This window comes from Nicotiana tabacum, chromosome 17, assembly GCF_000715075.1.
Source record: "Nicotiana tabacum cultivar K326 chromosome 17, ASM71507v2, whole genome shotgun sequence".
NCBI classification, from domain to species: domain Eukaryota; kingdom Viridiplantae; phylum Streptophyta; class Magnoliopsida; order Solanales; family Solanaceae; genus Nicotiana; species Nicotiana tabacum.
This window is the reverse complement of record NC_134096.1, coordinates 820,951-843,567: the sequence shown is the minus strand read 5'-3', so window position 1 is coordinate 843,567 and position 22,617 is coordinate 820,951. Positions and strand designations below refer to the sequence as shown.

At 35.8% G+C, this 22,617-nt stretch overlaps 1 protein-coding gene across 1 annotated transcript; it reads right to left on the bottom strand.

Annotated features, from left to right (window-relative positions):
• Positions 1–843: 843 nt before the first annotated feature.
• LOC142171463 (uncharacterized) lies at positions 844–22,283 on the bottom strand. Its single transcript, XM_075233819.1, has 7 exons — positions 21,653–22,283; positions 21,441–21,544; positions 20,758–20,853; positions 19,841–19,931; positions 6,484–6,617; positions 4,647–4,691; positions 844–1,984 (listed from the first exon to the last, which is right to left on the bottom strand). Exon 7 carries the CDS (start codon positions 1,981–1,983, stop codon positions 844–846), a length of 1,140 nt encoding a protein of 379 aa, XP_075089920.1. The 5' UTR covers position 1,984; positions 4,647–4,691; positions 6,484–6,617; positions 19,841–19,931; positions 20,758–20,853; positions 21,441–21,544; positions 21,653–22,283.
• Positions 22,284–22,617: the final 334 nt, after the last annotated feature.

The following is a 22,617-nucleotide window of genomic DNA, read 5'->3' as shown; positions in this document are numbered from 1 at the left end:
GCACACATCAAAGTTAAGGACACCACGTCCTTAACATTTTCACTACACACATCAAAGTTAAGGACACCATCTCGTTAACTTTTTCACTGCACACATCAAAGTTAAGGATACCATGTCCTTAATATTTTCACTACACACATCAAAGTTAAGGACACAATGTCCTTAACTTTTTCACTACACACATCTAAATTAAGGACACCATGTCCTTAACTTTTACAATGCACACATCAAAGTTAAGGACACATGTCCTTAAGTTTTTCACTACACACATCCAAGTTAAGGACACCGTGTCCTTAAGTTTTTCACTGCACACATCAAAGTTAAGGACACCATGTCCTTAACTTTTATAATGCACACATCAAAGTTAAGGACACCATGTCCTTAACATTTTCACTGCACACATCAAAGTTAAGGACACCATGTCCTTAACTTTTTCATTGCACACATCCAAGTTAAGGACACCATGTCCTTAGCTTTTTCACTGCACACATCAAAGTTAAGGACACATGTCCTTAAGTTTTTCACTACACACATCCAAGTTAAGGACACCGTGTCCTTAAGTTTTCACTGCATACATCAAAGTTAAGGACACCATGTCCTTAACTTTTATAATGCACACATCAAAGTTAAGGACACCATGTCCTTAACTTTTTCATTGCACACATCCAAGTTAAGGACACCATGTCCTTAGCTTTTTCACTGCACACATCAAAGTTAAGGACACCATGTCCTTAACATTTTCATTGCACACATCCAAGTTAAGGACACCATGTCCTAAAGTTTATAAAACAGACTAATAAACTCTTTTTGATTGTTTACATGTTGTTGTCATCTATCTTTATGTTAGTGTATGTGTCCCAGATTTTTACTTTTCATCATATACAAGTTTGAAGACAATAATTCATAATTCTCTTCATGAGTTCCTCTTATTAAAGCTGAAGCACGTTGAATAGCACGCCACGCCTTGTGATAACCAATGTCTAGTCCATGCAATTTTTGCATTTCTGCCATGACAAAGGCTGGTGTAACTTCAAACTTTGGGTCTCGAAGATTGTCGATAATGTAACCACTAATCAACTTTGAAGTTGCATGCCTTTGATCAGCTTTCATAGTGTTAACTGAGCAGTCATGATTTTTCTCAATCTTTACTATCTTGAATAGTGTTGAATCTTTAATTCTGAAAGCACGCACACACCACCCACACCTATCATCATTGCATTTCAACGAATATCTTGTTGAGCTTGATCTAACAACCTTGAATTCAAAATGTCCTTTAATTGCTATATTGGAAAAACAGTTAATTATACTCTTCTTTTTGTCAAATATTGATCCCACTTTTATTTCATCCAACGAAGCATTTTCTCTTAATATCGTAGTTGGGGATTCTTTTTGTTTCGAATTTGAACTTTGTCTAGTTAGTTGAGTAAAGGTTTTTTCAGCAAATTCTTCTATTACCGGTGCACTCTCTAAGACTTGAATACCCAAAGCTTGTTCGTTGTCAATCTTTATAATGCTTTGTCCTTCTACTTGAATAGAATCAAATGTTTGAAGCACCTCTTCAGTTATTGGTTGAGCTTCAACCACATCTATTTCCATTATCTGTTGGCATTTGTCTTGATTATCTTGTTGAGTTTCTGTATTGACATGTTCAAAGGTGCTTGTAGAATCAAAAACTCTTTCCGAAATATCAACAATGAAACGACAGCCCTTGAAGAGTGAATGACTTTTTAGTAACTCTATACATGTGTGAAGATCTAAATCTTTGGATACAAGCATTCCCTTGCTTGTTCCCATATTGATATCAAACCATATCATTGCTTCAAACTTGTCTCTATCCAATTCAACAACTTCAAAGACCTGGTTAATGAAATCTTCAAATCGAATTGCCTCAGGTACTAGAACAAGCTTTGTTTGATGATCAAGATACTTATAGTCAGCAGTCCATCTACCATTAAAAGCAACTATAATACATATTGTATCCATCCTGCAAGCCAAGAAAATAGGAAATTCAGGACATATTTATACAACAATCGTGAAGTTAAGGACAAGATGTCCTAAACTTTATTAATACAAGGTGCAAAACACAGGACACTATGTCCTTAATATTTAGAACAACAGTCATGAAGTTAAGGATATTATGTCCTAAACTTTATCAATACACGTTGCAAATACATGACACTATGTCCTTAATATTTACACAGTAGTCATTAAGTTAAGGACATCATGTCATAAACTTTATTAGTATAGGTTGCAAAAATAGGACACTATGTCCTTAATTTTTACACAGTAGTCATGAAGTTAAGGACATCATGTCCTAAACTTTATCAGTACAAGTTGCAAAAACAGGACACTATGTCCTTAACTTTGATGCGTGCAGTCAAAATGTTAAGGACATGGTGTCCTTAACTTGAATGTGTGCATTGTAAAAGTTAAGGACATGATATCCTTAACTTTGATGTGTGCATTGTAAAAGTTAAGGACAAGTTGTCCTTAACTTTGATGTGTGCAGTGAAAATTTTAAGGACAAGTTGTCCTTAACTTTGATGTGTGCAGTGTACATGTTAAGGACAAGCTATCCTTAACTTTGATGTGTGCAGTGAAAATGTTAAGGACATAGTGTCCTTAATATTTAGAACAACAGTAATGAAGTTAAGGACATCGTGTCCTTAACTTTATTAATACAATTTGCAAATACAGGACACTATGTCCTTAATATTTAGAACAACAGTCATGAAGTTAAGGACATCGTGTCCTTAACTTTATTAATACAAGTTGCAAAACACATGACACTTTATCCTTAATATTTTTTAGAACAACAGTCATGTTAAGGACACCAAATCCTTAACATTATGTCCTCAATGTTTACAGAACAATCACAGAGTTAAGGACGCGATGTCCTTAACGTTATCAATACAGAAAAGAAAAAAAAAATCAAATTCCTAGCATCTTATTCTTCAGTAACGAAATAAAAATCCACACAAACACACAAAAGCATATAGAGATATCTGAAACTTTAGAACTTATTATAATTTTATGGTGAATTTTGGACGAGAAAGTTGAATTCTGAACTTAGACAAAAAGTTTGAAATCGGAAGAGAAGCTTCTGCAATTTTGGACGATCACAACAATTCTCTGCACGTAAGTTTGCAAGTAAGTTTGAGCTGCTGCTGATCGTGAATAAGGAGCGTATGTATCAACGAAATCCTATATAACAGAAGGGTATTTTCATCCGGGCGGGTAAAAGTTTATTAAAGCAATGGCTAAAGACTAAATATATTTAAAACAGTGGCTTAAAAGTAAATACATGTGTTATTACTGGCTATCTGTGCACATCACCCCCAAAAAGTTTCATTTGGGCTTTCTGAATTCTGATGAACAACTTTCAGTTCTTTGCGGACCAGGGCAAGTGCACAGATAGCCGATTTTAGGACCCTTATTTAAGGAATAACCGTAATTTATAAATTTTTGTGAGCCTACACACTTCATAATTTACTTTTGACATACGTGGCTAAATTTTTAAAAAAATTGCGTCTCAAATTATCTCAAGCTTGACATATTGCTTTTGCAAACAAACTTCAGCAACTGGAATTTGGCTTGCCAAAGCAAAACTTCAGACATTTATCTTTATTTAAGACCCAAATTTTGGATGAAGGTCTACTTTTTTCTATTTTTTTACTAGTTCATTTAGTATATAGGTACTTGTTTTAGTGAATTGTCGATTCCTCGCAAGTTCATTTCAATTTAGCTTATGGGATTTCAAGAACATTATTTGGGTAGTTTTTAAATCTTTACTGCAATTCAAATTTTCTGCCATTTCTCTGTTTGATTAAGCCTGTGAACATACAATTTCATGATAAGATGAAAAAAATAGCCTCTTATTGAAATAGATAGAAAATAGTCACTTAAATATGCTCTAAACATTTTTGATTTTTTAAGTTTATCAAAAGTGAGCACTTTCAGTTTCCGTCAAAAATTTAATAATCTCTATTTGTTAGATATATCGAAAATTGTGACACAAAAAAAAATCTACCAAAGATAGTATGGAAGTCTTGTCAAATTCTAGAAATTGTAACACAAAAAGACTGCAATAGACACCAGAAAATAGGACAAAATAACAAAAAATTGTACCTCAAAAAGTTGTACCGAACTCTTAGAAATAGACCAAATGGTAGAGGTTGTAAAATTATGCCTCCAAATATGAATTCTCGCTAAATCTTTTCTTTTTTTATGTTCCCTTCAAATCTAAAAAATAAGGTTCCTCAAATATTTAAAAGAGACAAGTGCTCACTTTTGAGAAATTTAAAGGACCAAAAATGCCCAAAGCATATTTAAAGGACTATGTGAATTTAACTAAAATCATAAAGTCAACCCTGTTGAAGTTAAATATATATATATATATATATATATATATATATATATATATATATATATATATATATCACATTTAGAAAAACAAAATATGGTCAAAGTTTAATTTCGACAATCTTGTCGTTGCACTGTACTAAGAAGAAAAAAAACAAAGGATGAGCAGACAACCTTTTAGAAACATATATATATTAAAATTTAATTAGAACATATGCATGGCCAACCACTAACTTATTTTTTGTTCATATCTTAAGTAAATGGGAAGGGGATATGAAACCTACCTGCTAGGCACGCATCATATGCTGCTTTACTTGTACCATGCAGACCTACAAAAAAAAAAAAAGAAGGTAAATATTCATCCATTAAAATATTCAAAAAAAAATCATTGACGTCATATAATGTAACTAATACGAGGTAATTAAGTTAGTTTAAGAAGTTGGATAGTTGTCAGGCATATTTACATTGCCCTTTACAACATTCATCGTCTTATTTACTCTTCAAACTCAATATCTAGACCAGCTAGCAAATTTGGCCAATGTATAAAGCATAAAAAGTTATAATTTCAAGCTTTTGGAAGTCTTTATAAAATTATGCCTCATTATAAAATAGTTTGAAAATAACAGCATCACCAATTTCTTTATGTTTTGATCTTGAGTTTTTGGTGCAAGACGTGTACATGATATGCTTGCTTCTCTAGCATCCGCAGGCAAAGGCTTAGAATGTAGAACAGTTCCTTAGTACTTGTTTTGCAGGAATTTCCTAGAATGGTGCAAAAGGTCGGAGGCCCTTGTAGTACATACATACTTGTTTTATATATATATACACTAGAGAGATGATGCCCGAGCTAATGCACAGGCCACACATACCAAGTGTTCACGTAGTTTTTTTCCACTGCGACGGTGCGCGTATCGGAACCTAAACAGAGAAAATTAGAAGATTTCCTATACAATACATGTATAATATAGGTTCTAGTATTTATGATATTCCACAAAAAATAAAAAGATGAAATAATATTTTTCCACAACCTATCTAAGAGAATGAGTAACTGCATCTTTTTTAGCTCGTCAAATTTTATTGCAGAACTCTATAGTTGCTCAAAACTGATTGCTATTAAGTTGTCCAGTCTTGTAAATTTTATTGCAAACCCTATTATCTGGACTACTTCATTTTCCTTCCTTGAATGTTTGAGTGTGCTGCTGCAACTTGTTTAAATAGGATTAGAGCCTGACAACTAACATTTTCAAGTGACTTTCCTGTAAAAAAAGAAAAGAAATAGTGAATGCTTCAATACCACAACAACAACAACAACAACCTAGTATAATCCCACTAGTGGGGTCTGGGGAGGGTAGTGTGTACGCAGACCTTACCCCTACCCTAGGGTAGAGAGGCTGTTTCAAATAGAAAACTCGGCTCCCTCCCTCCAAGAACTCCCCACCTTGCTCTTGGGGTGACTCAAACTCACAACCTCTTGGTTGGAAGTGGAGGGTGCTCACCACTAGAGCAACCCCTCTTGACAAATGCTTCAATACCAACGTTGATAATATGTAAACAGATGGATAACCTTAAAGACCAGTACAATTGTGTGCAAGTTTCACTATGCAATCCAAGCATAGATCAACGATCTCTTTCCCAATTTTACAGTATCTATAGCTTCAATTATTTCTTATCTCATCTGTTGAAGAATCCTAAAGAAGGAAAGCAACCATTTCATATCATGCTTCTTCAAGATTACAAAAAAGAGTACTCAAAGAAAGCAACAACGATGTGGATGTATCTTCCTAATTTTAGGCACGGTAGAGTAGAGGCTGGGTTTATCATTGGATCATGAATAAAGTTAAGCTCACACCATTATATAGAAAGGAAAATGGATTCTATCCTCAATGACTTGTATCAAAACATATTATTGTGCATAGACATAAGAGAAGGGAAGAGACGAAACACTCTTGACCTCGTAAACTTACCACTCACTTTTGCCTGCCACAATGCTCCTAAAACCCAAATATGGACTGTTCATAGTTGTAAAATACTCCACAAAAACATGAAACAGTACCAAAATAAAATGAAAAGAAGATATAAAGACCAGATTAAAAAGGGAAAAAAAGAACAATATCGACTTACATTCTTAACTTGGTATGAGCGAGCTTTTCCTGTAGAATGATCAGGATATGTAAAGTCTTCTCTCCGTTGTTATTTTTTCAAGAGCTTAGCTTATCCTTTATTCCTCATTGACACACTATGGCTCCTGCCATTAACTGTACAAGTTAAACAAATCTTATCAGTCATAGAGAACATTTCCTTAATTCTGTTCTGCTATTGTGCCGTTAAATGATCAGTTATCCATATTACTTCATGCCTGGTAATGTTTACTCTTTCTTCTATATAGATTCTAACCATGCATCTTCTATGAAATTTCAAATGTTCCAAATGATACAAAAATTCTAGAGCTGATTCTTTTGAATCCCCTTGTTTTTGGTCTGCTGGTTCAACTATTCTGCTATTAAAAGCCTACAACTTTGTTCTTAGTTCTCTAGTAATTATATTCTAAGCAGTCTCAATCTATGTAATTAGCTTATCATCTATCTGTTCATTATCTATGACATTAGAAATTATAAATCAGTTCACAAATACAAAGCAAATTCTATCAGATTAAAAAACAACCTCCCATTCAGATAGAAATTAACTGAAGAAACTCTGAAGTGCAAATCTAGTTCTATCCCAATTCTATCATTCTACTATTAGAGCCTTACCTTCAATTACAACATAGTAGCATAATTTTTGACCATTTCAGAATACCATTTAATGTTCTAGTATTTACATCCAGCTAGCCTCTCCATTTTACAATGATAAAATATGAGAAATAAATTTGACGCTCAAAGAAACAATCCACTACTAAGAGCTTCTAAAACTATGTGCAAATATTGATTATCTTAGAAAAGAAAACTATCACTGAAGCAAGTAAAATTTACTGCATTTGAAAAAATAGACATTAACAAAATACAGTCAAGCCTGATAAGGTAAAATTTTATTAAATAAAAAAAAGGTACCCAAGATGGTACAAATAGAATAGGCCAGCACTAACACAAAACAAATGGGCCAAGTCTTGGAATGACTAATATTTATTCAAAGATCATCAACGTATCTAGTGGAATTTCTGCACTTGCCAATAAGTTCAACAGTAAGCCTATTACTTTGTAAAACTACTTTCGTTTCTCATAAATTGCAAAATAACTCTTCTCAACATAAACTTATTTCACTTTCATTCTCCCAACTAACAAAGAACTTAAGTAATAACCAATGGCCTCCAATGTCAACTCAACCATTAGCTCTAGAAAAATCAAGCAGAAGGGGCATGCATACCAAGTTGGAAGGAACGATCAATTGTCTAACTAACTAAAAATTCATACCACAGATAGATCATTATAATTACAAACTGAACAAAAAATTAAAATCATGAGTGCAATTGTTTTGAGAAAAAGAATAGAACCAACATGCACCCAAAAATAGAAGCACATAGAAGAACTATAACCATAGAGAACGAAGCTCGACGTCACAGTTGTGTTATACTAAGAATGTAGGAAAAAGACTCTACAAATAATTGAATAAAGAAGAAGTGAAGATTTGATCACTGCTTACCGTTCACACAAACTGTAATTAACACAGTCAACAGAGAGAAAAAGAGGAGAATTAGAAACAACAAAAATTGAAATCTCAATAAATGAAATATCATGACCATCGATACGAAAGATAAAAGCTGGCACAGAAATTGTAATTAACATTGTAAACATAGAGAAAAGAGGAGAATTAAAAATAACAAAAATTAAAATCTCAATAAATGAAATGCCATGGCCATTGATACGAACAAAAGCTGCCACATAAATTCTTATAGCTTTCTTAGGAAGTGCAAATTCAATTCCTTACCTCACCCCATAACTTTCATAACGTGAGGAATATATTCTGATATTAAGTCAATTGCACGGCAACACCCTTCGTGCATTTATCTCATCCTCACAAAAAATGCATACAACAGTACCAACCGGACGACAGAAATGCCGATAACAGTAATGGCAAAGTAGGAAATACGCAAATAGCAAAAATGAACGAGAATGTACATAAGGGATCAGTAACAGACTAGGCGAAAAGCACAAAGGTGATGACAACAATCAGGAAAAGGAATGTAACTTCAACTAACTAGCATGATGGAGGCATAAATACAAATATAACGAATAAGAGGGGAACACATGATCTTTATGCGTTAACAAGTAGAAGCACGAATGACTAACACGGTAGAAATGTTACACCCCATGTTTTCGTACGTGAAAGTACGCAATAAGTAAATTGATATAAGCTCGTAAATGAGATGTTACATCCCACATTTTCATACGTTAAAGTTTCGTCGTAAGTTAATCGACGTAAATTCGGGAATGAGATTATTTTGAAATTATAAGCATTATGCTATTTCAAACAAGTGATGAGTAAATTCGTGAAGGTGAGAGGTTAAACAAATTGAAGAAAATGAATTTCGTCGAAGTTTGACATTTTGAGATAAAATACGGTCCAAGCTACAATACCCCGTATTTATGGACTAGTGTCATACAAGGTACCACATGACCATAATAGCAAGATGTATAAGGTGTGTTAAAAATGAGTAGTATTTTAAGTAATTTGAGGTAATTCTTAATTATGTGGATAATTGGGTAATTAGTGATCTTAGTGGGAGATTAATTATTTAATTGGTGTATTTGGATAAGTTTTGATTAGATTTCAACGTGGCAGCCCAAAGGACTCTTGATAATGAGTTTTAACCCACAAAGCAAGATGGCACAATTAGAGGACTTTGTGCCCAAAGTCATCAAAAGAGTGGGGCCCACACCCATTATATTAAAAGACATCTTATTTACCTAAATGAGGTGCTTGTCTCTACAAAGTAAAGAGTGAGATGCTTATATCTTGTATTCAAGTAAAGGATGAAGCTCACAAAGATCTCTTTAAGAGAGATTGATACAATTATCAATGGTAACGTGATTATCACAACAAAAGGCTTCTCTAAAATCTCAAGTTGAATATGGTCATATTCACTAAGTGACGGATGAGCTTCAACAAATTTCATACAAGATCCGATTATGCGTGAGATGCAATTCTAAGAAAGCACGGTACAATCTTTCTCAAGAACATCATACGGATTTTCCCTACTTCGATCCTCCGTTACGTGTTTGCGTGTTTGTCGCGTTTGACGTGTGTTGAAAGGATTGTCAAGAGAATCGACTCAGGTATGGTAAGGCTATCCTTTTTTTCTTTTGGCATGATCCAAATGATATAAATGAAACGATCAAAATACGCAACTTTCATAAACGACTCTATTCATAGAAGTATTAGAGGTGCCTATGTTCTTGAATTCCCATATGTCTTATTATTCTATCGTCTGTTCATGGGTCTCAGAAGATACGTAAGTTGATAAAGTTTATTTCATGATATTAATCAGAGGCATAATGGTCTTATGACGTTCCGAATTTATTGACGTACTTCTCATGCATTGCATTCATTTATACATGCACATTGACCCTTAACCAGATGTCGTTATATACGCGTATATATGTAAATGGGATATGGGAAAAGGTTACGGCGTTATATACGCACCACCACTTGATTAGTTGGTATACGTTGATGATTTGCCCACAGTGGCCGAGATGATATGATTGGATGCCCTCAAAGGCTTGATGATGTTATGAACTCATGTACACATGAATGGTATTACATTTATACGCATATGCATGACATTATAAGTATTAATGATTCACATAGTTGTTCAGACTTACTCAACTCCATGTTTCTCTCATGTCTATTATTTACTGATTTTCATTCCTTACATACTCGGTACATTATTTGTAATGATGTCCCTTTTGCCTGGGGACGCTGCGTTTCATGCCCGCAGGTCCCGATAGATAGGTCGAGAGTCCTCTAAGTAGGCTATCAGCTTAGCGGAAGGTGTTGGTGCTCTCTATTTGCTCCGGAGTTGCTTGTTTGGTCAGTATGATTTAGACGTGTATTGTTTGGTATGGCGGGGCTCTGTCCCGACCTTTATGACAATTATGTATTCTTAGAGGCTTGTAGACAGATATCATGTACGTAAAAGATTGTATGGCTTTATCGGCCTATGTTCAGTGTACGAACGGTTGTTTTGGTCTTATAGGCCTGTATGTCTTATGTATAAGTTGGTATTTCATGTTGTATTCTACTTATCTCACGGCAGCCTCTCCGGCCCAGTTATCTATGATAGTATGATACAAAAAGACACGTTATGTCGGTACTCGGTTGAGTAAGGCACCGGGTGCTCGTCGCGGCCCATCGGTTTGGGTCGTGACAAGAAGGCATGTACCAGAGCAGTTCTGTCTTAGGGAGTCTACAAGCCGTGTCTAGTAGAGTCTTGTTTATGGGTGTGTTGTGCACCAAACTTATAAGCAGGAGGCTACAGGGCATTTAGGACTGTCACTCTTTCTTCTTACTCTAGATCGTGTCGTAGAGCTCAGTTGTTAGAACTCAATTTCCTAAACTCTATCTTATTCAGAATACGACGATGCCTACATCTATAAAGATGGTTGGTAAGAGATTGCATGTGGCTGTGAAAGAGTTAAGTCAGAGGAACTCGATTTTGCATCATGCTTATGATGGATAAATATGAGGTATTTAGCAGATCATGTGTGTACTAAGATATGTAAACTTCTTGATAAGATCCCTAAGGCAAGAATGTCTATCCACTCTTACGGTAAAAAGGAATAAGAGAATCGGAAGGTAAATACAAGTTTCAGCAAGTAAAAGAAGCAAGATGAAAAAGGGTACGAGCTACCTAGCTAATGAAGATTATCGCAGAGGAATATAAGCCTTTTGAGTTACCTTCAACAATAACAGAGGTGTGTACAATTGTCCACACCCATCTCATTGATGCCCTATGGGGGCTAACAGAAGTAGTATAAGAGAAGGACGGATATCAGGATCCGACTGGGGTTAGAGAGACCCAAAATGGTGGATGGATTGTTTGCTTTAGTTGACATTTCCGAAGGATATTGCAAATGTGCTAATAGATCTCCTTGTGAGACACCCAGATGGTGTACTCTAAAATAATACAGCTAGATATGGGTATTACAAAGATAGGCACTGGAAGCCTGGAAGGGATAAATATTATCTTAGTATGGCTCCCGTCCCTAGTAGAGAGAGAATGTTAGGCAACCAGAAGAGCCAGTGGATGGAGCAAGGGGAGCTAAAAGCAAAAGAATGTCTTGTGAAAGTTTTTAGAATAAAGTGATAGACAGAAATATTAGCAGGGAAATAAGAAGAGAGATAATGAAGCATTATGAGTAAGAGGTGATACATGGATGACAACGGTAGAAAAAAAATGAATGACAGTATTACAGAGTCTATAGTCAAGTGAAGGAAAAGATGAGAGGTGACAGGCCTTGAGACAACAAAAGAGTATAGGCCATAAAGTCATATCCTCATTTCGAGAAATAAGTTTGTGACTCTAACGCGACTACCAAAAGGAAAAGTTAGACCCCAGAATAATAGAAATCAGTATGGATTGGTGAACTAGATAAACTAAACATGTATTAGGGACTGAGTGGTTTGATAATGGTCGACATCATGAAAATTTCAGATTGCGTTCCGGCAATAATAGAATGGACAACAAAAGAATATACATGAGAAATTCAGAGAAAGGTCATTCAGGAAGATGCTTCCCTAAAGCAAGCAATGTGAGCAAAGTTAAGCTTAAGGGACTGTATATGCCAGTTATACTAGGTGTCACCTTCGTGAGTAAGAAATTTTGTTATCCTTGGTACAGAAGGATTACCGCAAGGCGAGTAAGGGTCATCAATGATGTGAAAAGACGCCAAGGATGAAGAGATAAAACATCTACAGGAAGATCGTTGTAGCACTAAATCTTAGTACTCTCCTAAAGGAGGGAATATGGAGTGATGTGACATTAAGTCAGAATTAAGTGGTTCTAGTAATTATGGAATGGTAAAGGAAGAATGCAATAAAAATGAGAAAGGAATGAGATTGCACTTATTCAAAGCCTACAGATAGGCTACGATTCCAGAACATTATGCAAACACGACGGGAGAGGAAGTGAGGGTTCCTGCCCGAGATGTTATTGAAATAAAGAGCCAGCGCAAGATGTAGGTTAAGACAAAGGAAATAACCCAAGAAAGATTACGCGGAATATTGATATGAGAATGGGCCAACGAGTAGTTAGTAGTTGATTCAGGAAGAGCCTAGTTATGGCTAGACAAGAGGATACAGACAAATCAACAGATCGTGCAAGACAAACATAGTGAACCCCAACATGGGAATTCAGTCTCACAGATATGACATCGTGATCCTTGAGATATATTCAAATAGGAGTTGGGGTAGTTAAAGGTAAATAAAAGAGAATGCCACTGGGAAGACAGTCAAAATAATAGTTCAGAAGCAACCCTACAAGTACAAGGGTGTGGAAATAAGTAACTACGGATAATTATAGGCGGGGAAGAATATAAAAAATTCTGTCAAGTATACGATGTGATAAGCCTGTAACTTTACAGGAGCCAGAAGGTCTCCCTAAGTACTACAACGAAAGACTAGCTGAGGAAATAAGGAAGAAGACTTCAACCTAAGCACAGTGACCTAAATAGGAAATGGTCTTGTAACAACAGTCTCACAACAATATTGTATGTACTCCATAAGAAAGTGGCACCTAGTGTGGCTAATGAGCGGGAAATGAAACCAAAAGTAATAACTAATACCATAAGCCGCAGATCGAAAAATAGCTTAAGCCTACATAAAGGGTGATCAGAAGGAAGAGGAGACTAAAAAGTTACATCAACCAAGTAAATCAGGAATCTGATTATTGGACCCAGAAAATTATAGACCTCATGATTGGGAACATTGCAGGATTACTCTTAATATCAGAGGTACAAGAGAGATAGTACAACAACCATATTCTATGACGGCTCTACAATAAAGCAAGTTAGAAGAGTACTAGCCCCATAAGAAGTCAGTATGAAGCTCCCACCGGATTGTGTATGCACCAGAGGTGCAAGTATTATGATAGAGCTTCAAGTTGTGGATGTGAATTATACCTATGTGGAAGGGAGGTCATAAAAGAGATAGAAGATGTGAGGCGAGATTTTAAGGTAAGTAAGGTAAAGGTGAACAACGTACGAGATACTCAAATGCAGAAGGTTGTGAATAGTCCATACTTCAGATAGAAGGCCAGAAGCGCTGAGACTTAGTATCCAAGAATGATAACGGCATCGTCAGTGGCATATTTTCCGGCCTATGGCTTCTATGTATCGAGAGGTCTAGTTAAAAGAGTAAAGAAGAGTTAGAGACGATGTGATTTCTCGCTTGATGTTCCAAAATAACACGAGGAAATCTATGGTGCAAGCAAGTTGAAGGAAGGTTGCGAGTAGTATAAATGGATATGTGTAAATCGCAAACTAAATTATGGTAGAGCGACGAGGTTTTAGGAATAAGAAAGGGCAAGTGAGAAGGTAACAAAAATGGATAGGTCCTCGGGATTAAACTCACGAAAACGAGAGAGCTGTTGGTTACTCAAAGTTATATAAAGCTCAGTATAGCCTGAATGAACTCAAAAGAGTCTAAGACTAGTAGCATTTAGAAGAGATAGAATGCTGCCATGTTAGTAGAATGAGGGTGTAATTATGATAAATAAAGGATGACGTTTGGGCCTTCGATTGAGTAATGATTTCATGAGTTCTACGGGATTAGAATAACCCCCATAAGATGAATCACATTGGAATGGTATGAAATACAGTTATGGAAGTATAGTATCGCCCTAGGTGGATCAGTCTAATCATTTCAAATGTTCCTCGATGCAACGTGAGCCCTAGTGATTACGTAAGAGGTTTCAAGTTATCAGTGGTAGATTGTAGATCAATATTGGGGTGAATCAACAATGAATAGACAAAAGTCACAAAGTATAAGATGAGATTAGGCCGTCATTCTTAAGATGAACAGTAATGAGAAAGCATTAAAGGACTTAGATTTATACATATGGGATAAGCAACGAAAGTAACCTGGAGTTTGGTAGCAGACCTCAGTAACGATAAATCGAAGTAAGAGTTATGGTATAGTATGACCTACTTAGATGTAGTAAGACTAATGACGCCTAGAGGAACAACTTGTCATAATTTTGTATATGTTCACAAAGTGAGGCCTAGAGATTGGCTAAAAGCTGGAGGAAAGAGGAGAGAAAAGTCGCATAAGCGCACATACAAGGTCACCCCATAACTTTCATAACGTGAGGAATATATTCTGATATTAAGTCAATTGCACGGCAACACCCTTCGTGCATTTATCTCATCCTCACCAAAAATGCATACAACAGTACCAACCGGACGACAGAAATGCCGATAACAGTAATGGCAAAGTAGGAAATACGCAAATAGCAAATATGAACGAGAATGTACATAAGGGCATCAATAACAGACTAGGCGGAAAGCACAGAGGTGATGACAACAATCAGGAAAAGGAATGTAACTTCAACTAACTAGCATGGTGGAGGCATAAATACAAATATAACGAATAAGAGGGGAACACATGATCTTTATGCGTTAACAAGTAGAAGCACGAATGACTAACACGATAGAAGTGTTACACCCCATGTTTTCGTACGTGAAAGTACACAATAAGTAAATTGATATAAGCTCGTAAATGAGATGTTACATCCCGCATTTTCATACGTTAAAGTTTCGTCGTAAGTTAATCGACGTAAACTCGAGAATGAGATTATTTTGAAATTATAAGCATTATGCTATTTCAAACAAGTGATGAGTAAATTCGTGAAGGTGAGAGGTTAAACAAATCGAAGAAAATGAATTTCGTCGAAGTTTGACATTTTGAGATAAAATACGGTCCAAGCTACAATACCCCGTATTTATGGACTAGTGTCATACAAGGTACCACATGACCATGATAGCAAGATGTATAAGGTGTGTTAAACATGAGTAGTATTTTAAGTAATTTGAGGTAATTCTTAATTATGTGGATAATTGGGTAATTAATGATCTTAGTGGGAGATTAATTATTTAATTGGTGTATTTGGATAAGTTTTGTTTAGACTCCAACGTGGCAGCCCAAAGGACTCTTGATAATGAGTCTTAACCCACAAAGCAAGATGGCAAAATTAGAGGACTTTGTGCCCAAAGTCATAAAAAGAGTGGGGCCTACACCCATTATGATAAAAGACTTCTCATTCACCTAAATGAGGTGCTTGTCTCTACAAAGTAAAGAGTGAGATGCTTATATCTTGTCTTCAAGTAACGGATGGAGCTCACAAAGATCTCTTTAAGAGAGATTGATACAATTTTCAATGGTAACGTGATTAGCACAACAAAAGGCTTCTCTAAAATCTCAAGTTGAATATGGTCATATTCACTAAGTGACGGATGAGCTTCAGCAAATTTCATACAAGATCTGATTATGCGTGAGATGCAATTCTAAGAGAGCACGGTACAATCTTTCTCAAGAACATCATACGGATTTTCCCTACTTCGATTCTCCGTTACGTGTTTGTCGCGTTTGACGTGTGTTGGAAGGATTGTCAAGAGAATCGATTCAGGTATGTTAAGGCTATCCCTTCTTTCTTTTGGCATGATCCAAATGATACAAATGAAACGAGCAAAATACGCAACTTTCATAAACGACTCTATTCATAGAAGTATTAGAGGTGCCTATGTTCTTGAATTTCCATATGTCTTATTATTCGATCGTCTGTTCATGGGTCTCAGAAGATACGTAAGTTGATAAAGTTTATTTCATGATATTAATCAGAGGCATAATGGTCTTATGACGTTCCGAATTTATTGACGTACTTCTCATGCATTGCATTCATTTATACATGCACATTGACCCTTAACCAGATGTCGTTATATACGCGTATATATGTAGATATATGTAAATGGGATATGGGAAAAGGTTACGGTGTTATATACGCACCACCACCTGATCAGCTGGTATACGTTGATGATTTGCCCACAGTGGCCGAGATGATAAGATTGGATGCCCTCAGAGGTTTGATGATGTTATGAACTCATGTACACATGAATGTTATGACATTTATACGCATATGCATGACATTATAAGTATTAATGATTCACAGAGTTGTTCAGACTTACATGTTGAGTCTTTTACTCCATGTTTCTCTCATGTCTATTATTTACTGATTTTCATTCCTTACATACTCGGTACATTATTTGTACTGATGTCCCTTTTGCCTGGGGACGCTGCGTTTCATGCCCGCAGGTCCCGATAGATAGGTCGAGAGTACTCCAAGTAGGCTATCAGCTCAGCGGAAGGTGTTGGTGCGCTCTATTTGCTCCGGAGTTGCTTGTTTGGTCAATATGATTTAGACGTGTATTGTTTGGTATGGCGGGGCTCTGTCCCGACCTTTATGACAATTATGTATTCTTAGAGGCTTGTAGACAGATGTCATGTACGTAAAAGATTGTATGGCCTTATCGGCCTATGTTCAGTGTACGATCGGTTGTTTTGGTCTTATAGGCCGGTATGTCTTATGTATAAGTTGGTATTTCATGTTGTATTCTACTTATCTCACGACAGCCTCTCCGGCCCAGTTATCTATGATAGTATGATACGAAAAGACATGTTATGTCGGTACTCCGTTGAGTAAGGCACCGGATGCCCGTCGCGGCCCATTAGTTTGGGTCGTTACAAGAAAGCATGTACTAGGTGCAACCAAAATAGATACGACAAAGATATAATTATGACGGCAGGAAGTAGGCATGGTATTTGCAAGTTTAGCAAGTAGGCATGAGTGACACAATAACAAATAAGATAAAGAACAAGAACATGGCATTAACGACAAGTCGCATAGGAATCATAACTACAACATTAACAGCTCAATGTAACGGCATGAACGTATACACAAAGGAAAGATATCACAACATAATGCATGTCTCTCATCATCACCTGCACGGAAACACCCATCATGCCATGAACTCATGATAATTTAAAACATGATAATATAAATGAAATGACACGACATCACCCTTTGTGCTTTACACTCACATAGCATGGCACGACATCACCCTTCGTGCTTTTACTCACAAATGATATGGCACGACATCACCGTTCGTGCTTTTACTCTCAATAATATGGCAGACATCACCCTTCGTGCTTTTACTCACAATAATATGGCACGACATCACCCTTCGTGCTTTACACTCTCCCTCACATGATAATGTATAAACAAAGGCACGACATCACCCTTCGTGCTTTACACTCTTCCTTACCAAGCATATGTATATCAATGACAAACAAGGCTGGAAGCATAAATAACGTCAAGGAGAGTGTTTAAACGAATATTCCAAATGAATCTCAATCATAATTTTTCAAGCCAACAATAGTTCAATAAACCCGCAAGAACCTTATTATTCAAGTATTCCAACAAATCTCACAAATGATCTACAACACAAGTATAAAATCTAGTATCTCAAGGACATCAGTCGTAGCAATGTATTAATGATTATGCATATTGATGACAGAATTAAACACACCAATATATTCTCAGAATTCCATCAAATTTGATCAAGTTATAATAAGCTAAGTCTTAGTTTCTAACATTTAATACTATGTTCTTAGTATCTAGGAGTCAAGTAAGGCATGAGGCAAGAAAGTCACATGATTCTACAAGACACAATTTATAACATAATTTACCCCCGAGCATGGTTAACCTTGGCACATGCATATATGCTCGTCACCATGTAGCAAACAATGTCAAATAGTAAGAAAAATTCCCTCAACAAAGTTAAGCAAGACACTTACCTCAATTCGGCTAACTCAATACTCAATTTAGCTTTTTCCTTTACAAATTCACCTCCGCTCGGCTCAATTTAGCCAAAGACGACTTAAATACATTACACAATGCAATGGAAAACAATTTCAATTAATAAAGTTGTGATTTTTATACAATTTCTAAAAAGTCAACAAAAGTCAACCCCCGGGACCGCTCGGTCAAAACCCGGGTCCAAGGGTAGGTCTTGACTACCCATAGCCTCACGAGTCCAAATACATATTACGTTTCCAAATCCGAGTCCTATTCGACTCTCAAATCCCAAATTTTTATTTTTCAAAAGTTTTGACAAAATTCCCAAATTTTTCCCTAGATTTTCATTAATTTGATGTTAAATCTTATGTAAAATCATGAAATGTAGTTGTGAATTGATTAGAGTTACTTACCCAATGATTTGGTATGAAAACTCCTTCACAAAATCGCCTCCCATAGAAGCTAGGGTTAAAATATGACAAAATGAAGCTAAGTCTCGGAATTCTCAGCATTTAGCAGGCTGCAGATGTCGCATTTGCGATAGAGGTTCGCAAATGCGACCTCCGCAAATGCGGACAAAACATTGCAAATGCGACCCCTGACAGACCAGGTCTTCATCGCAAATGCGAAACTCTTCGGGCTTCGCAAAAGCGACAACTTCATCGCAAATGTGATCCAGTCCCCAACAGCCCAGGTTCGCAAATGCGAGGCTGCTTATCGCATTTGCGACAAAAACATCGCAAATGCAATGACACCAGTACCAGCACTCAAAATCATGAAAAATCATTCCGGATACCCGAAACTCACCCGAGCCCTCGGGGCTCTAAACCAAATATGCACACAAGTCTAAAAATATTATACGAACTTGCACGCGCGACCAAATTGCCAAGATAACACCTAAAACTACGAATTAAGCACCAAATCAAAAGAAATTTTCAAGAAAACTTTAATAACTTCTATTTCAACAACCGGACGTCCGAATCACGTCAAACCAATTCCGTTTCTCACCAAATTTGACAAACAAGTCATAAATATAGAAATGAACCTATACCGGGTCCCATAACCAAAATACGGATCCGGTATCAACAATTTCAAACATCGATCAAACTTTTAGATTCATTAAGCCTTTAAACTTTCAAATTTTAACAAAATGCGATAACTCGAGCTAGGGACTTCCGAATTCGATTTCGGGCATACGCCCAAGTCTCAAATCACGATACGGACCCATCGGGACCGTCAAAACACAGATCCGAATCTGTTTGCTCAAAACGTTGACCAAAGTCAACTCAAATGGTTTTTAAGGCAAAGATTTCATATTTTTCAGTTTTTAACATAAAAGCTTTCCGAAAACACCCGGACTGTGCACGCAAATCGCGGAGGGCTAAAATGAGGTATTTGAGATTTCGAAACACATAATTAGGTTCTAAAACATAAGATGATCTATCGGTTCATCATATAATACATCATGCGGGGATACTCGTGCCCTCAAACTACCGAGAAAAGTGCAAGTGCTCAAAACGACCAGTCGGGTCGTTACAACAATCATCTCGGGCATACAATCAAATCTTGAAACTAACATTTATAGATTTATATTTCATATTTTTTTTCAAGATACATTCACCAAAGCTTTGATACCTTATGAGTTTCAGGAAGCTATCAGCCTTTCAAAGCCATCTGAATATTTTGTAGGCCTCCTTCGATGCTCTTTAAATACAATGGATTCAACCTTCAAGTTATAGCATATTGAGATGAATTAATCTAGAATTTAGTACATTGAATAATATTTCGAATTGGGTACATCCCTGTAGTCATCGAATAAATTGTAAGACAAACAAATGTCAAGCATAAATTATAAAGAATTATCTTTTATCTATTCAGGTCTGCAGTTAATTCATCATTTTTTCCGTGATAAACACCATTCCTTGTATCACTCTGGTTGATAAGAGCTTACTTCTCTGCAATTCAATAATTTTGTCCAACAAAAGCTATTATATCCCCTTTTAGAATACTAACAAAATACATACGAATATAAACAATACAATAACAGTAACAATGTGACTCCGGTTTATCTCTATTTACAACAAAGTTCATGACATGGGAAACATTTTGTGTTGTCCAACTGTATGTGAGGACTCTCAAGTCGGTTATGACAGCTGAATCTACCCAATATCAACTATTTGGAAACTATATGCTAAGAACTTTCATCCAATGCAAAGGTGAAGTTCCAGAAAGAGACAAATGACTGAGATTAGCACTTAGCAGTAGCTGAACGGTTAAAATGCATATGCATTTATAAAAATATTCCAAATACCAACACACAAAATGTCACAGACCTTTTCTAAATACATCCACTGAACTATTATGATTTTTAGAACAGATGATCATCACTAATGTAGAACATATACTATAATCTGCCTTTCACCATCACCCATGAAAGCACACGTATAATAAGAAAGGATTGGTGAGACCTTAACTTTTGCCAATACAATTATAACATCTACTCCTATTATATCTCCTAAGAGGACTAAAGAACATTAAAAAAGAAAGCTCACCGCATCAACGGAGATAGATCATACAATCTCCTTTGAGAAAGGTTTACATCTGTATACCAGCAAAAGAATTAATCCTAGATGGGCCATCCTTTGCATCTGTATACCAGCAAAAGAATTATTCCTAAATATACAAAATCAATGCAAAAGAAATGTGAATATATATACATGGCCTACAAACAATTAGGAATTTGAGCGACATCCACATAACCTCATAAATCGCACTTAAATGTAATAAATCATTTTATATATTAGCAAAGTTCACAAACTGCTGGTGCATCATTGATTATTTCACAAAGAAAAATGTCTTTTTTCCTATTAATATGGATGCATTCCAACAGCTAATACTTATGGAATTTTATTGTTCAGTCAGGTGAGTGTAATAGAATAGTGGAAATATCCATAACTTCGCATATACATTTCGAAAATGCAGTGACATCTAAAAGAATAACTTAGTGGGTGTTTCCGTCCCCTAAGATTAGGGGAACTGGTTGCTGATAATAGAGTATACATATTTGTTTAACAACTGAACTTATTCCTTCTAACCCCTTAACATTAACTACCTAATCAATTTTCGAAAATATATCCCTCTTTTGAATTATAAATTTTAGTCACCTACCATAGATTGTCTTCTATATCTCTAACAAATTATACAAAGAAATGTGGGCACTTAAAAGAAAAAATACCAAAATTGCAGCCTTTCCCTGCTCCCAAATGAAGAAGACCTTATCGTTTGATTATCTCTGTTTGTCGGAGAAGTGAACGCAGGAAATTATGTACTTTGAACTCACTATAATAAGCCCTCCAAAATGAAATTCGAGTTAGAAAGAATTACACAAATTAAAATAAATTCAATAACATACATTAGGAAAAAATGGTATAGCGAATTCGGACTTACCACATGTCACAAAGGCTAAGCCAATAACTCAATTTCTTTAGCCAAGCAGCGATAGATTGCTTGTTGTCTCTTCAAGCCCATCTCTATTCATGACAAACATATCATCCTTTACATGAGAATTCCGACCACACTATTTTTAATCCACATATCTCAGTAATCTCAAGATCCGTTAATTGACCAAACGGGGAAAAATATATCAATACACCCCCAAGGCGAAGAGACAACTAAAATAGGAGAAAATAATAACAATATTTTGCCAGAAAAAAAAAAACGTGCTTCACATCACTTGTCTAAAAACTCGCATATATGCATGCTGAAGGATGAAGAGCAATAAGCTTTAAAATGGTAATAAAAACAAAAGAAAAATTATCCAAACCCACTGTAATATCAATGGTATCAACCAACTCGTAACAAAGAGTATAAATCATTTTTGTAGAACTTGAGTTCGATAAATCCAGCTTGAGGGTGGGGGTTCAGAGCATGAGTGTAGGATTTAAAAATACAATTGGGGGTTATTTGATATGGAGTTCTTGGGGTGAAATTTGGGGTTTGCTTTGGGGAGGAATGGCAGAATAGGGAGCGTTGGAGGGAAAGAGAAAGATGATAATAGAGAGAGAGAGAGAAAGGGGGTGGGGGGCTCTGGAAGTGGAAAAACAACGTTGAAGGAGGTGACACGTATAAAACAAGCCACCAAGAGCTGTGTTCATCCCAACGAACGTACATCCCATGTAGCTTTTTGTACAACTTGATCCAGCTGTGTTCGTACACTCCTTCTCATTTATTTGTTTTACCAATAATTATATATATATATATATATATATATATATATATATATATATATATATATATATAAAATCTTTAAATTCTTTATTTAAATATTACTTTAGTATTTGTTTCTCTCTTATCAGTTAATATAATCTAATTATTTTTAACAAATTTTATGTTTTCTCTCCATTTATCTACCT

Bases quoted from the DNA above. Each gene is read 5' to 3' on its own strand.
- LOC142171463 (XM_075233819.1), bottom strand. From the start codon at position 1,983: ATGGATACAATATGTATTATAGTTGCTTTTAATGGTAGATGGACTGCT.